Source organism: Hylobates moloch, unplaced genomic scaffold (genome assembly GCF_009828535.3).
Source record: "Hylobates moloch isolate HMO894 unplaced genomic scaffold, HMol_V3 SCAFFOLD_3, whole genome shotgun sequence".
Taxonomy (NCBI): Eukaryota; Metazoa; Chordata; class Mammalia; order Primates; family Hylobatidae; genus Hylobates; species Hylobates moloch.
This window is the reverse complement of record NW_026652278.1, coordinates 26,692,268-26,705,532: the sequence shown is the minus strand read 5'-3', so window position 1 is coordinate 26,705,532 and position 13,265 is coordinate 26,692,268. Positions and strand designations below refer to the sequence as shown.

The 13,265-nt window shown below is 40.3% G+C and overlaps 1 protein-coding gene across 3 annotated transcripts in view; it reads right to left on the bottom strand.

The window, feature by feature from the left end:
* SORCS1 (sortilin related VPS10 domain containing receptor 1) overlaps nucleotides 1-13,265 on the bottom strand; it is a 602,630-nt gene that overhangs the window by 199,989 nt on the left and 389,376 nt on the right. For all 3 annotated transcript variants that reach the window (XM_032178269.2, XM_058436040.1, XM_032178276.2), the window contains exon 4: nucleotides 6,603-6,761. In XM_032178269.2, coding sequence (XP_032034160.1) covers nucleotides 6,603-6,761 — 159 coding nt within the window. The remainder of the gene's footprint in view (nucleotides 1-6,602; nucleotides 6,762-13,265) is intronic.

Genomic DNA, 13,265 nt, shown 5'->3' with positions numbered 1-13,265 from the left:
AAGCCTGTTTTCTGCCTTTAAAAGTATGTTTTGGGCCGGGCACGGTGGCTCAAGCTTGTAATCCCAGCACTTTGGGAGGCCGAGGCGGGCGGATCACGAGGTCAGGAGATCGAGACCACAGTGAAACCCCGTCTCAGCCGAGCCTGGTGGCGGGCGCATATAGTCCCCACTACTCGGAGAGGCTGAGGCAGGAGAATGGCGTGAACCCGGGAGGCGGAGCTTGCAGTGAGCCGAGAAAAAAAAAAAAAAAAAAAAAAAAAAGTATGTTTTGGTCTCTGACACATACGTACGAAAAAATGTTGAAGGGAAGGCCAACATACAGGCTTTAGGATTTTCTGTTTATTTCATAAACTGTGATCCTTTGGAATTTAAAGAAGATCAGGAATGCAGCAAGTTTTCCACATGTTCTTACTTGGACTGCAGACTCATAGAGCTCCAAAATAAGCGAGTCAATATAAACTTGCAAATATTCTAGAACTGCCACAAAATAAAGGGTGGCCCACCAAACTGTCCTAAAAGTTTTATTCTCCCTCGACAAAACTACTCATTTATTTGAATGTAATTTTTTCAAAAAATCGCAAGAAAAAAAATTAACATCTTCTCAAATAAAATCAAAAGAGAGACCCATGAACAGAGAAAAACAAAGAATGGGAAAGAAGAAAGGACAACCACAGGGCAGCAGATGAGGTTTATTCGTCCTATGCAGTGCTTCTTTTTAAATTTCTGAGGTCACTGTTACACACATAGAAATAAGAAAACTTCACTTTGAAAACAAAGCAGAATTACTTCTCTCAAAAAAAGAAAGAATTCTGAAGGTCTGGCGACACTGGACCCACCTTCCTACATGGCAAGAACAGCAGGCTAGAGCTTGACAACATCCCTCCCTCCTTTTAAATGAACACCTGCTCTCCAACTTCCCACAGCCTGGACCCAGCCTCTTTTGTTCAATTGTACTTCTTGCCTGTTTGTGTAGGAACTGCGTTCATGCTCTAGGTGGTCTTGAACGTCCACAAGGGTGGGGACTGCACAGGACAGGAGAAGAGCAGCCCTTCCTGCTCATGGTCAGGGGCAGAAGGCCCTTCTCTGGAGCTACCTGAAGAAGAGGTCTGGATAAGGACAGCAAGGGGCCTCTGCTCTCCAGCCACTCAGCAGCCCGAGTCCTGACAGCGTTCATGTTGGTTTCACAACATTGCACTCTCCCCTTTACAAATCACGTCTCCATTGCAAATCCTAACAGAGGCTCCACGAGCCCTTACCCCGGCATAGACAGCAAAGCTGAGGTATACACAGATTCTTGTATTTCTCTCCTGTTTTTTTTTTTTTTTTTAAATTTCCTTACAGTCACATCTGCTCTTTGTTTTCTCTCGTTTCAAATGTTTCCCAACACATCATGTTTAGTGAGGTGTTTAAGACAGACTGAGAGATGCCGTTGGAGGCAATGTTTTATAGCACAGTTTGTACACTAGTTTATTGCCAAATTAAAACAAAGATGTAATCTGGCAGACTCAGCCTTCTGCTAAGCCTTCCTTGGGTGGTTTCCTGTATTGAGGCAAGAAAGTCAGCTAGCAGTGAAGTAAAGGACTATATCTCCTTTCTCTTATCTGCTCAGTTTCCAAATACAAAGACATTTTTTTAAATAGGTAGAATGCTTGGTTTGCCTACTGTTTAAATTATAGTAATAAAAAAGTAAATTAATAAAAGAAAGCAACATTTTGGTGCTCCTATAATAAATGCCATGGAATTCTTCATACCTTCCACAAGGATTCATTGTTTTAAAAATGTGAGGGGTGGGACTTTATACACCAAGTAGCCCCCTGTCCGTTTGAAACAGAATCTCTATAATTGTATCTATAATGTTCCTTTTTCTGAAATTTTCAGGGCTTTCCAAAGGCACATCCTCACACAGGCCCTTCAGAGGCCAAGTCCAGCTCCTATGTCTTTACTCGGTAAGTCTCAGGGCAGGGTTTCCTATGTACCTATGCTACTTATTTAAGAATTTCTATGGGTAAAGGGCTCCACGCCTTTTCTTTTCAGTCATTCTAGTGGTGCCTGGATAGCCACATCCCCAGACAAGATAGCATTTACCTCTTGGCAACTATGGTGATGGTTAATTTTATGTGTCAACTTGACTTGGCTAAGAGACGCCCAAAGAGCTGATAAAACTTATCTGGGTGTATCTGTAAGGGTTTTTCTAGAAGACATTAGCATCTGAATCAGTAGGCTGAGAAAATCCACCCTCTCCAGTGTAGGTGAGCATCATCTAATCCTTGGAGGTGCTGAACAGAAAAGGCAGAGGGAGGGTGAATTCCCTCTTTCTTTTTGAGCTGGGATATCCATCCCTCTCTCCTGGCCCTCAGATATCAGAGTTCCTGGTTCTCAGGACTTTGGACTTGGACCAGGACTTACACCATTTGTTCCACTCCCACCCAATTCTCAGGCCTTCCAACTTGGACTGAATTATACCACCGGCATTCTCGGTTGTCCAGCTTGCAGATGGCAGATCTTGGGACTTATGAGCCTCCATAATTGCATGAGTAAATTCCCATAATCAATCAATCTCTCTCTCTCCTCCCCTTATTGGTTCTGTTTCTTTGGAGAACCCTTAATAATACAACCACCTAGATGTTGAATATCACAAATAGATTTCTCCTTCTAAGTAAAAAGAAAAAATATCAAAAACCTTGGTTTGTGAATTCTGAGGACATTTGGCCATACACATTTTTCCCTGATTAAAACTACCTTTTAAAATCTTAATATGACCCCCCCATAGAACTGATACCCAGTAAAATTCTATTTTGGGCCAGAAAGGAACATCTGTTCAACAAAACTCTTTGAGTCCCTTATAATGCCCACATCAAAAAGCCTCCACTGGGATTTAGGCACCCAAAATGAAACACAGTTAGAGCAGGGTACCACAGCTCACATGGGGTCTATCCTGCAGGCCAGAGCTCCAAATTCTGTCCTTAGGAGCTTAAACGTCACATTCACTGAAGGAGAGAAAAAGCAATGTCAGGGAGATAAGGGAAAAATCAATGTGGCTATGTGTTCAAAAGACAGAGAGTATGCCTTAAAAAAACAAAGAAGCCAGCAAATAAAAAGAAAAGAGGAGGACCCTGTTCATAGGAATTGCCACCTCAGTAAGGCATTTTCTAAGGGATTGTTCACCACAATTTGATGTAAAACAGCATCCAGCAGAGATAACACTGACTAAGATCCTAGCTGGGAGATCTGCAGCAGTGACATTAGCAGCTGTCACAGAAAAACTGACGAGCAATACTTACATGAAAGAATAAATGTTCCTATTTCCTGGGCATGTGCAGTCACTGGCGAACCAACACCAGCACATGGTTCTCCTTGTTGCCACATCTCATCAGTGCTAAAAGCTCCATGACCCATGGGTGCCTGTCAGCTTTTATTTCCATATCACTGACCCACCTGAGTGGCCACAGACCCTCTCAACTTGACTTCCAGCCAATGCCATCAGCTATCGGCTGCGGCTCACTCCCTTCCCGTGAATGCCCCACTCCCTATTCTGTAATTCAAGCCTTGAGATATGGAGGTCTTCTCTGATTCCTACTTGTATAGCTGGCTATCCACAATGTGTTTTTTCCAGTAAGATTTATCCTTCATCAGTCTCTTAAAGAAACAGAGAGGTCAGTAGAAAGGCTGACTCTTACCCATCTGTTCATCTCAAAATATCACCTTCAAAAATGAGAACCCTGGCCGGGTGTGGTGGCTCATGCCTGTAATCCCAGCAGTTTGGGAGGCCGAGGTGGGCGGATCACAAGGTCAGGAGTTCGAGACCAGCCTGGCCAACAAGGTGAAACCCCGTCTCTACTAAAGATACAAAAAATTAGCTGGGCATGGTAGTGTGCACCTGTAATCCCAGCTACTTGGGAGGCTGAGGCAGGAGAATCGCCTGAACCCTGGAGGCAGAGGTTGCAGTGAGCCCAGATTGCGCCATTGCACTCCAGTCTGGGTGACAGGGCGAGACTTCATCTCAAAAAAAAAAAAAAGAATGAGAATACTATCAAATGTCAGGTAGCCCCTTACCCCATTTGTAGAATATCCACATGTGATACCAATTAGTGATTTTTCCCTTTGAGAAAATTTATTAACCTCTTAGATATTTAGATCCTTAGCCTCATACAGAGAAAACAACGACAACAACAAACAGATGAAGACTGCTTCCAACTCTAAAATGACAGGATTCATTGGGTCTGTGGTCACAAAAGATACCTTTTGGTTCTTACCCTTAGCATCTGATGCCAGGACTGCTGTAATATCATCCCAACTGGTCTTGTTTTTGACCTTGTATTACTGTAGTTTATACTCATATTACTACCGATTAACCCTTGAAATCTATAGCTCTAAATATGTCATTCTCTGGACCCAAATTTCTGAAGACTCCTAATTAAGGAAACAAAAATTAGTTTTCCTAAAAAATCAAACAGCCAAAACAGTGAAAAATAATAAAGATTAGGTTCCAAAGTGTGTGTGTGTGTGTTAGTGTGTGTGTGTAAATTATAACTACCTACAAATTTTAGTTTCAGCCAAATAAAAAATTTGCAATTTTGTAAACATGATTTTTACAATTTCATGTATATGACATTCCTGTTGTAAAAACTTGGCCTCCCCTACTGTTACAATACAAATCCAACATCTCCATTAAAGTCCAGCTGAAGTCATTTTGTAAGACCTCTAGAGTAGACAGATTACTAGATCTCTATCTCCTGAACTTTGGGCTACCAATTTAATGTAATTCATTCAGTCACTTGTATATAACTAACATTCAGTGACAGCACTGCCTTTGTGGCCTCTCTTAAACTACTGGTCAACTCATATGTGTTAATCATCTATCTCCAGATGGATAGAATATTGTTATTTTATATCAACACTGTATCATGCATGGCACTTAAAAGAGATGTGGCATCTAATATTTGTTTCTTTTTAAATCACTTTGGAAGGGTACCTACAATTATAATTATCCATACAAACACATTTTAACGCAAAGGAAGCCAACGCTAAATACTGTTCACCATAAGTAGCTGGGTTGAAGTCACAGCTCAGGCATCCTAACTGGTCTTGTATCATCCACTCTGCCACAGTGACCATGGGAGGCACTCTTTGAAGTGCTGGGAACGAAAGGGTTACATATTTGGGCATCTCCTCCAGCATAATTGCAAAGATGCAGAGTTTTTACTTAGGCAGGTAAATCTGGCCCTCGCTGTGCTTCTGGCATCGGGGAGGGGGGGAAATTAACCAACTGTCGAATAAAATGTAATAGCCCTGTGGATTAAATGACTAATACTCTGTCTGAGCTGGTCAGGCTTTGCCTCTGTTAACTGCACCATCCTGGACCAGATGCACTGTGGCTTGACTCCAGAAACAAAATTGTACATTCTGCTGAAAGGGTAGCCAGGCTGCTCAAGAGGAAAAAAAAAAATGAAATGTAAATTCTTTCTATTTTTAGGCTTAATGTGCATTTTATTTGGCAGTAGGGGCATCATGAATAAAACTCCAATCTTAAGAATTTTAATTTGCTTCCTTTAAAATGCTCCTGTCAGTAGAGACCTTGGGAAGTTGCTCATACCATTCTCCTACCTTCAAAAATGCCACCCATCTATGCAAACCCAGACAAATAAAACCCCAGAATACTCCCCTCACTTAGTTAAGTCCAGCATTTCTTTAAATATATGTAATTTCTAAATCATGATTCCTCTAAGGAGAATGCTCAGAATGACTTCACTGAATAATGCATTTCATAAGGAGTATTCTAGTATTTCAACAATTATCCCTCTGGCTTTTACGGCCAGAGTCTCTCTCACATTTGCCTGTGTAAATGCTCTTTCTTTTCATTTTAATTTAATTTTATTAGCTATTGCTAGCCTTTTATTCTACCTGAGAATGCAAGTTCCTTAGAGGCAGGGACCATATGTATGTTATAGCATATGTCGTATAGAGTACATAATATATATTATAGGAGGACATTTTATGGGTCATATGCACACATACACACACACACCTAATACCATGAGCTCATTGAATCCTTTCTTATGAAGTGGACTTCTCCTTCAACCTTACCACCAAGTGAAGAAAAGTTCTGAGATGACTAGGTTCTGCATAAGGTTACCTATATACATCATTATTATTCCTCTGGCCATTTCTCTCAGTGTTTTAGAAAAACCCTACTTCGTGTTCTTAACCTTTTCAGGGTTATGCTTCCCTTTAAGAGTCTGAGAAAAGCCACGGGACCTTTGCCAAGAGAAATGATCAGCAATCCACAAACGTAAGACACTGTCTCCAATTCAGTGGGGGTCGGAGGCTCCTGACTGCCTTAAGCATCTATGCTGAGAACTGCTTCTCCACCATGTCTTACTTAGTACACCGAATCTTTATTTGGTAAGTGGTTTCAGATATTTACATGATTTAAACAAGCAACCTGAGACTCTCCTTGCTTTCCTTTGTCCCATTAGCACAGAGGTCAGGCTACTGCTCAGAACAAAAATGATCATTGAGCTGAAATGGAGAGATGATTAAATTAGCACGATTTTCCCCAGAGAACCGTGCTTCATTGTCTCAAACAAGGTAAGTATGCTCACCTTTTGGTCTTGACTGTATGCCAGAATCCAGTCTTCTTGTTTGGGGTGAAAAAGCAAGCTTTGAATGTAGAAGTTCAGCCGGTACTTTTGATAAGTTGCCCCTTCATCTGAGCTGATCAATAAGCTGCTCTCAATCTCCGGGTCTGTGAGTAACATTATCTGCGGCAAAGAATTGTTGGAGAAAGAAACAACAGAAAATTAAGTTTACAAATTTGCAAAACTTGAAAATTAGCTAAATTCTGACAAGGGAAGGACAGGGGCAGGCAAAGAATGCTTGGCCAAACAGGGACCTTGACTCTGTCAGGCTTATTCTTCCATCTTGGATCAATGCTACAGAAATATTTCTACAAAGAAATGAAGGGAGTAGGAGAAGCTGGAAGAATGAGGGATGAAATAGATAACTGTATTCTCTTCTCTTTTAGGGGACTCTGTTTTATTTCCAAGGTTATTTCCTGAACCTGGAACACTTACCCTTCTTCACTTCTTCCTACTGTGCCTTATGTACTTTCCATTTTGGGGGACTAAAAGACTGGTTATAGTCTGCTGTGGGAAAGGTGGAAGAGAAAGACGATGGAGTCCATTGTTTTTCTTCCCTACCTCAAATCTTTTCATTCCACTTCAATGATTTCCTATGTCATCCTAACCTAGCCTGATTTTCTGAGTTTTAAGTCAAAGTCTAGGCTGTAAAGCTTTCTCTAGGAATTTCACAAAGGCTATTTTACCCCACCACCCTCATCACCTTTTAGCCTACTACATAATTTACTTATTTATTTTATTTCTTGTCTATATAACCTCTACTAAAAAATAAACCCTGTGCGAACAGAGATAGCTGTCTGTATAGTTCACAGATGTATTCCCAGCAGCTAGACTAAGGTCCAGTATGTATGGTACACTGATAAATATTTGTCAAATGAATGAATAAATGAGTGCATAGAAAGATGCCCGGAACACTCTGAGATATGGATGGAAGCTTCACAACTTCTAAGTCCACATGACTCTCTAAAACTCTCTGAAAGAAAAGTTGGTTGATCTGCACAGTCTGCACCACAGAAGAAGCTATAAATACGAAAAAATTCACAGCTTCGGACGTTTTACACTGTCTCATTGAGATGCACAATTTTGTCCAGAGCAATGGGATCAATCACAATAGCAGCAAGATGGAGGAGCTGCCCTCAAAACTGCCTTAAATCCTCTCATTTTATGCCTTCAGGAATGTGTGATAAATTACTTCATTCCCAACTCTCTGTGGGTCTCCTTTCACTCAAAGTGTGCACCTAATGTCTCCAGACAGGTGACCTTAATGCTACCCATTGACCTCTTCTCCATCAACTTATTAATTGGCACTTTCTGAATTTGGTTCAGGGAAGCATGAAATACGTGCTCAACATCTTGCTGTTATGAAGAGAAATCACTGCAGCCCAGGGCTTAAAGATTACCAGCTGAGGATGCTGCACTTCCCAGAAAGGGGGGAGGGGGGGCAGGTGGGGAACAGAGTCATATCTTAAAAGAGCAGAGTGCCAGGTAAACACATGGAGCTTTCTCAAGCATTTGGAGGCAATCATATTAAAGCCTCCGAACAGTTAGTGTCATCTTTGAAAGTGGTGTCCTGTCTCTATAAATGGCACAAAAGGATTGCATGCCAGACACTCTGCCCAAACTCTGTTTATGTTATCCGGGACAAATTTAAGGTTCCTTGCTGTTCTTTCAACCTCCCCTTCTTGAAGAGGAGAAAAGGGATGTAATGGGGTGAAGGCAATGCTGTTGCTGTCAGCTACACTCCCGACAAGATGAAAAGCGCACACAAAGTTGAAGACTAATTGCCTCTTGTACCATGTTCCAGGAAAGCCACTGCCCACCAACCATAAATTCTGACAAAGTTACGGATTTCTGTCTCACATTCACCAAGCAGACAGCGTTCCCTCATCGGATGGCTGACAAGGAGCCATCAGGTAATCTGCTAAGTACAAACTCATATGGTTTCATTAAAATCTAGTATATGCATTAAGCAAGTACATTCAGATGGCTCCTAAATTCACAGGAATATTTCCAGGTGAGTTCATATTTATGAACACATAAAAGCTGTCATTTTTTGAATAACAAGCCATCAAATGATCATATTGTTTTGTGTCTCCAATCACAATTAACACTAATGTAAAACAACCTTTTTGCACTACTGCCAAAAAGTCATTTCCATGGTAATGTGAAGAGGCTCAATTTTATAGAATATCTATTGTCTCAGGCAAGGTGATTCCCTAGTTCCCTGTTAGCCAGAATATGCTTTCCTCTTTTCCCATGAGTATAGCTCTCCCCACCCGCTTCTCCTGGCAGAATACTTAATCAAAATAAAAATTAAACACAATTATAAACTAGGCCTACAGAATATTCCCAAAGCAAGCTGATTTTTATCAATCACTTTAAAATACTTTTGATACCCATTTATGCTCCACGTGATCAGACTGCCTAAGACATCATGCATCAGGTAATACTGGGTGCGAGTGGCAGAGTAATGCACATATTTCCCAACAGATGGAAATTTAATATTATACAAATAAAGCGACTCGTATCCTTGGCTTTTTTTCTGGATATTGAAAATAGGCAGACCAAAATCCCACCTTCTCTATGCAGCCCTCACCTAAAACTCTCCATCTGAGAATTTGACTTTTTGGAAATAATGGGAAATAGTCAGAAATTTCCTGGTGAGCTTTATAGGTATGTCTGTACTACAGAAACATTCCAGTCGTTGCTCTCTTAAATTTCTGTTCAATTCTACTTAGAACAAACAGGTCAATCTGGATCCAAATAATTAGTTATTTTTCTTATTGCAGAAACAACTCCATAAGACCTCTAATAAAAAAATAAAAAACTCATGACCCTATCATTGCAAGTTAAACGATGTTTGTGTTTCTTTCTACTTCTTTATCCACATCTCTATATCCTAGTGTGGATTGAGGATTTTATTCTGTTTTTTTTTTTTAAGTTTGACATTATGACCCTTTTTTTTTTTTTTTTTTTTTTTGAGACAGAGTATCGCTGTTGCCCAGACTGTAATGCAGTGACACAATCTCAGCTCACTGCAACCTCTGCCCTCTGCCTCCTGGCTAATTTTTGTATTTTAGTAGAGATGGGGTTCGCCATGTTGGCCAGGCTGGTCTCGAACTCCTGACCTCAGGTGATCTGCCCGCCTCAGGCTCCCAAAGTGCTGGGATTACAGGCATGAGCCACTGTGCCCAGCCCCCCAAATATTCATTTTTAACTGAGCCATAAACACACAAATGCACACACATTAACACATGACTGTATAATGTAATTAATCACAACCTTCAAATTAATTAAATTATGATTGTTGTAACGACTGAAACATAGTATGTACCTAATTATTAATTGAATAAGTAAAACCTTATTATTTTAGTCTTAAATTCAAATTCTTTAATAATTTTGCTTCAAATGAATTGATGTTTGTCCTATCATTTTATCAGTAATAAAATATAAATAAGCTAATAAGTAAAAAGTTTAATGAGATCTAAATAAAAAAAGGCTTAACATACTTGAGAAATAAACACTGTAAATAATAAATGTGATCCAGTCCTTAGACATAGATGATATTGTTCATAAATGAATAGGTCATATCTTCTCACAAGATTTTCTACTCAGAAATATTTTCAAAATAGTAAATTCAAATTAGCAAATATTCTTCAAAAACAATAGATTACATTTCTTAAAGATGCCTAACAATCCCTATTTTTGCTAGTTTAGAATGACTCTTTATCCCCTTCTGACTCTTCATGTAACTTTGAACAAATAATGTTTTGTTGTGTTTACTTCTCTGTATTCTGGAGTATGTTCTGGACAACAGAATTTTAGGAGGCATGAATCCAAGCTTCGCAGATTCCTAAATTTAGTAAGCTCTCTAAAAAGAGAGGTCATTGTTTGCCTGGATCAAAGCTTGTTCCATAGTAGGTCCACATACCATTGTAAATGAATAAAGGAATGAATAAATGAATGAGTCCTTTTCATTACTGCCTTCTGCTGCCTGCAGCCCAGGGACCCCTGCAGCATTGGGATTTCCAGTCCCCTTGAGCAAATCCTTGCTGTTCTGCTTGAGGCAAGGAAGGTGAAGATAAGAGAAAGAGACTGCCTTTATCAGGAAAGTAATTATTCCCTGTTCAGATCCACCCATGAGTGATTAGAACCAGTTTACTTATGCCTTGCAGGGTGTACCGACTGACTGCACCTGCAGATGAACTGTTTCCATAGAAAGTCAATAATGGCAACACAGGATCCTACCACCCAACTCCAAGCAATCATTTATCACCCACTTCAGAAGGAGGAAGAAACTTTATTTGCTTTTCCTAGAGTAGACAAATGAACATGAAATGCAATTTATAGATTTCAAATACGTCATTTCTTTTTTTGTTGTTTTTTTTGGTATTAGTCCTTCTGACAGCTCAGTGTCATCAAAAATTAAATGCACTTTGACTGTCTTTGGCTTGCTCCAGATCCAACATATGGCTACAGGAAGTAATTCTACAAAAGGTTGGCAGCTTTCTGATCCTTCCAGTTGTCGTCTCCTCTGGACCTTCTTCCCAGAGGAATGCTGCTACTATTTAGTTTTCCAAATTCTTTTCCTAGATATGTTTTTCTTGGAATTCCACCATTTATTGGTTTATGTGGCATGGAGTTAATAAAGAGTTCTTCTCCACCTCTGGGCATATACTTTTTCGTACCATTTCTTCAGTCCTAATGGAAAAAGTATTTATTTTATGTGTTGTTCATTATTTGTTTGCTCATTTGTCTATTCTTTGTCATAAATGGGCTGGAATCAAGCAGAGGTAATGGGCTGCTGTGTGGATATCTCTCTTGCTTTACTCAGAGCTTAATTCAGCTCCAGATGCCCATATCACAGGTGCATAATAAATGCTTTTCATAATGATAATGACAACAGCAAAGAAAAACAGCAACAGCAGCAATTAGGCACTCCAGTTATCTACTGCTACCCACTTTATTCAAACAGAAATATTTCTCTCTATAAACAGCATAAAAGTCTATTTGCAAACCTCTGACCTCAAAATTAAAAACAAATTAAGCAAAATGTAATCAGAGAAAGTAAGTCATCTGCTGACCAATGAGGGTGGAAAAGCTACCTATTCTCAACGAGGGCTGAGCACTTATCCTTCCCAGATGAGCTGAGGGAAAGAGCAATTAAGTGCTTATCAATTGGCAACTATTTGGAGGACAGTGTTGGGGAAAGTTGAACAGGATCCCAGAATGATCCATGGAAAGAAAATCACAGAAATACAAACAGTGAAGGAAGGGGAGGAAGGGGATTAGAAAGAAAAAAGCTCAAATCAAGCACACACTGATAGAAATGAGTCTGTAAGAAGATGGAAATGACACAACCAATTTTCCTAAATCCCATCCTTCCAAACTCAGCGAAGCTTACCTATGTGCCATCTTTGTTTATTAGCACAAAATCGCGTCATTCAATACTAAGAGATGAATAGAACATTTGGGCAACAGACTGTCTACTTGAGACCTAGAAAGTGATTCAGTGAAATGACTGGGAAACTATGGCATTGTATTTTAAAGAGTTTATTCTGTCCTTTTGATTACAAACTGGTTTTCTAATGAGGATCCACAGACTCGGATTTTTTAAGGTAAAAAACAAGCATAAAAAACATTTTTTACGACAAGATCTTGCTCTGTCGCCCAGGCTGGAGAGCAGTTGAATGATCACAGCCTCAAACTCCTAGGCTCAAGGGATCCTCCTATCTCGGCCTCCCAAAACACTCAGATTATAGGCATGAGCCACCATGTAAGTCTGGGAAGAAACATTTTTTTAAGGAGCATGTAATTTCAGTCCTTCATATGTGTGTTAATTGCCTTGTCAGGAGACCAAACCCATTATTATTTGTAACAATAATGAGGAGTCATTCAGTACCTCTTGCCCAATTCCATGGAGCATACGAAATGAGTAAGGTTTATCAGGAATGACAACATATGAGTTACAGTCCTTGGAAGATAATTCAAAAAAGAAAACGTATAGGACATCTCTTCTTATTTCACCTGGGACTACTGAACACAGTCTTCTCCTTTGAGACAATTCAGAGAAACCCAAACGTACAAACACTATTTTACTGTGAGAATCTGCTTCCACCACTGTGAATGGCACTGAACTTCTATAAAGGAAATATATGCCCATGTATATATTTCCATGGCGGGTTAATCTGCAGGGCTGAGCATGGGGCTGGTGCACCACAGACTTGTGTTCCACAGGAAGAGCCATAACCTAATCCTAAACCTGGCTCTAGTCAATGTCTTCATGAATGTGTACTTTTCCTCACAAAATAGAAAAGAAGGGCAGGACGCAGTGGCTCACGTCTGTAATCCCAGCACTTTGGGAGGCCGAGGTGGGTGGATCACGTGGTCGGGAGATCGAGACCATCCTGGCTAACACAGTGAAACCCCGTCTCTACTAAAAATACAAAAAATTAGCTGGGCGTGATGGCGGGCACCTGTAGTCCCAGCTACTCGGGAGGCTGGGGCAGGAGAATGGCGTGAACCCCGGGGAACGGAGCCTGCAGTGAGCCAAGATCGCGCCACTGCACTCCAGCCTGGGCAACAGCGAGACTCTGTCTCAAAAAAAAAAAAAAAAAAAAAAAAATT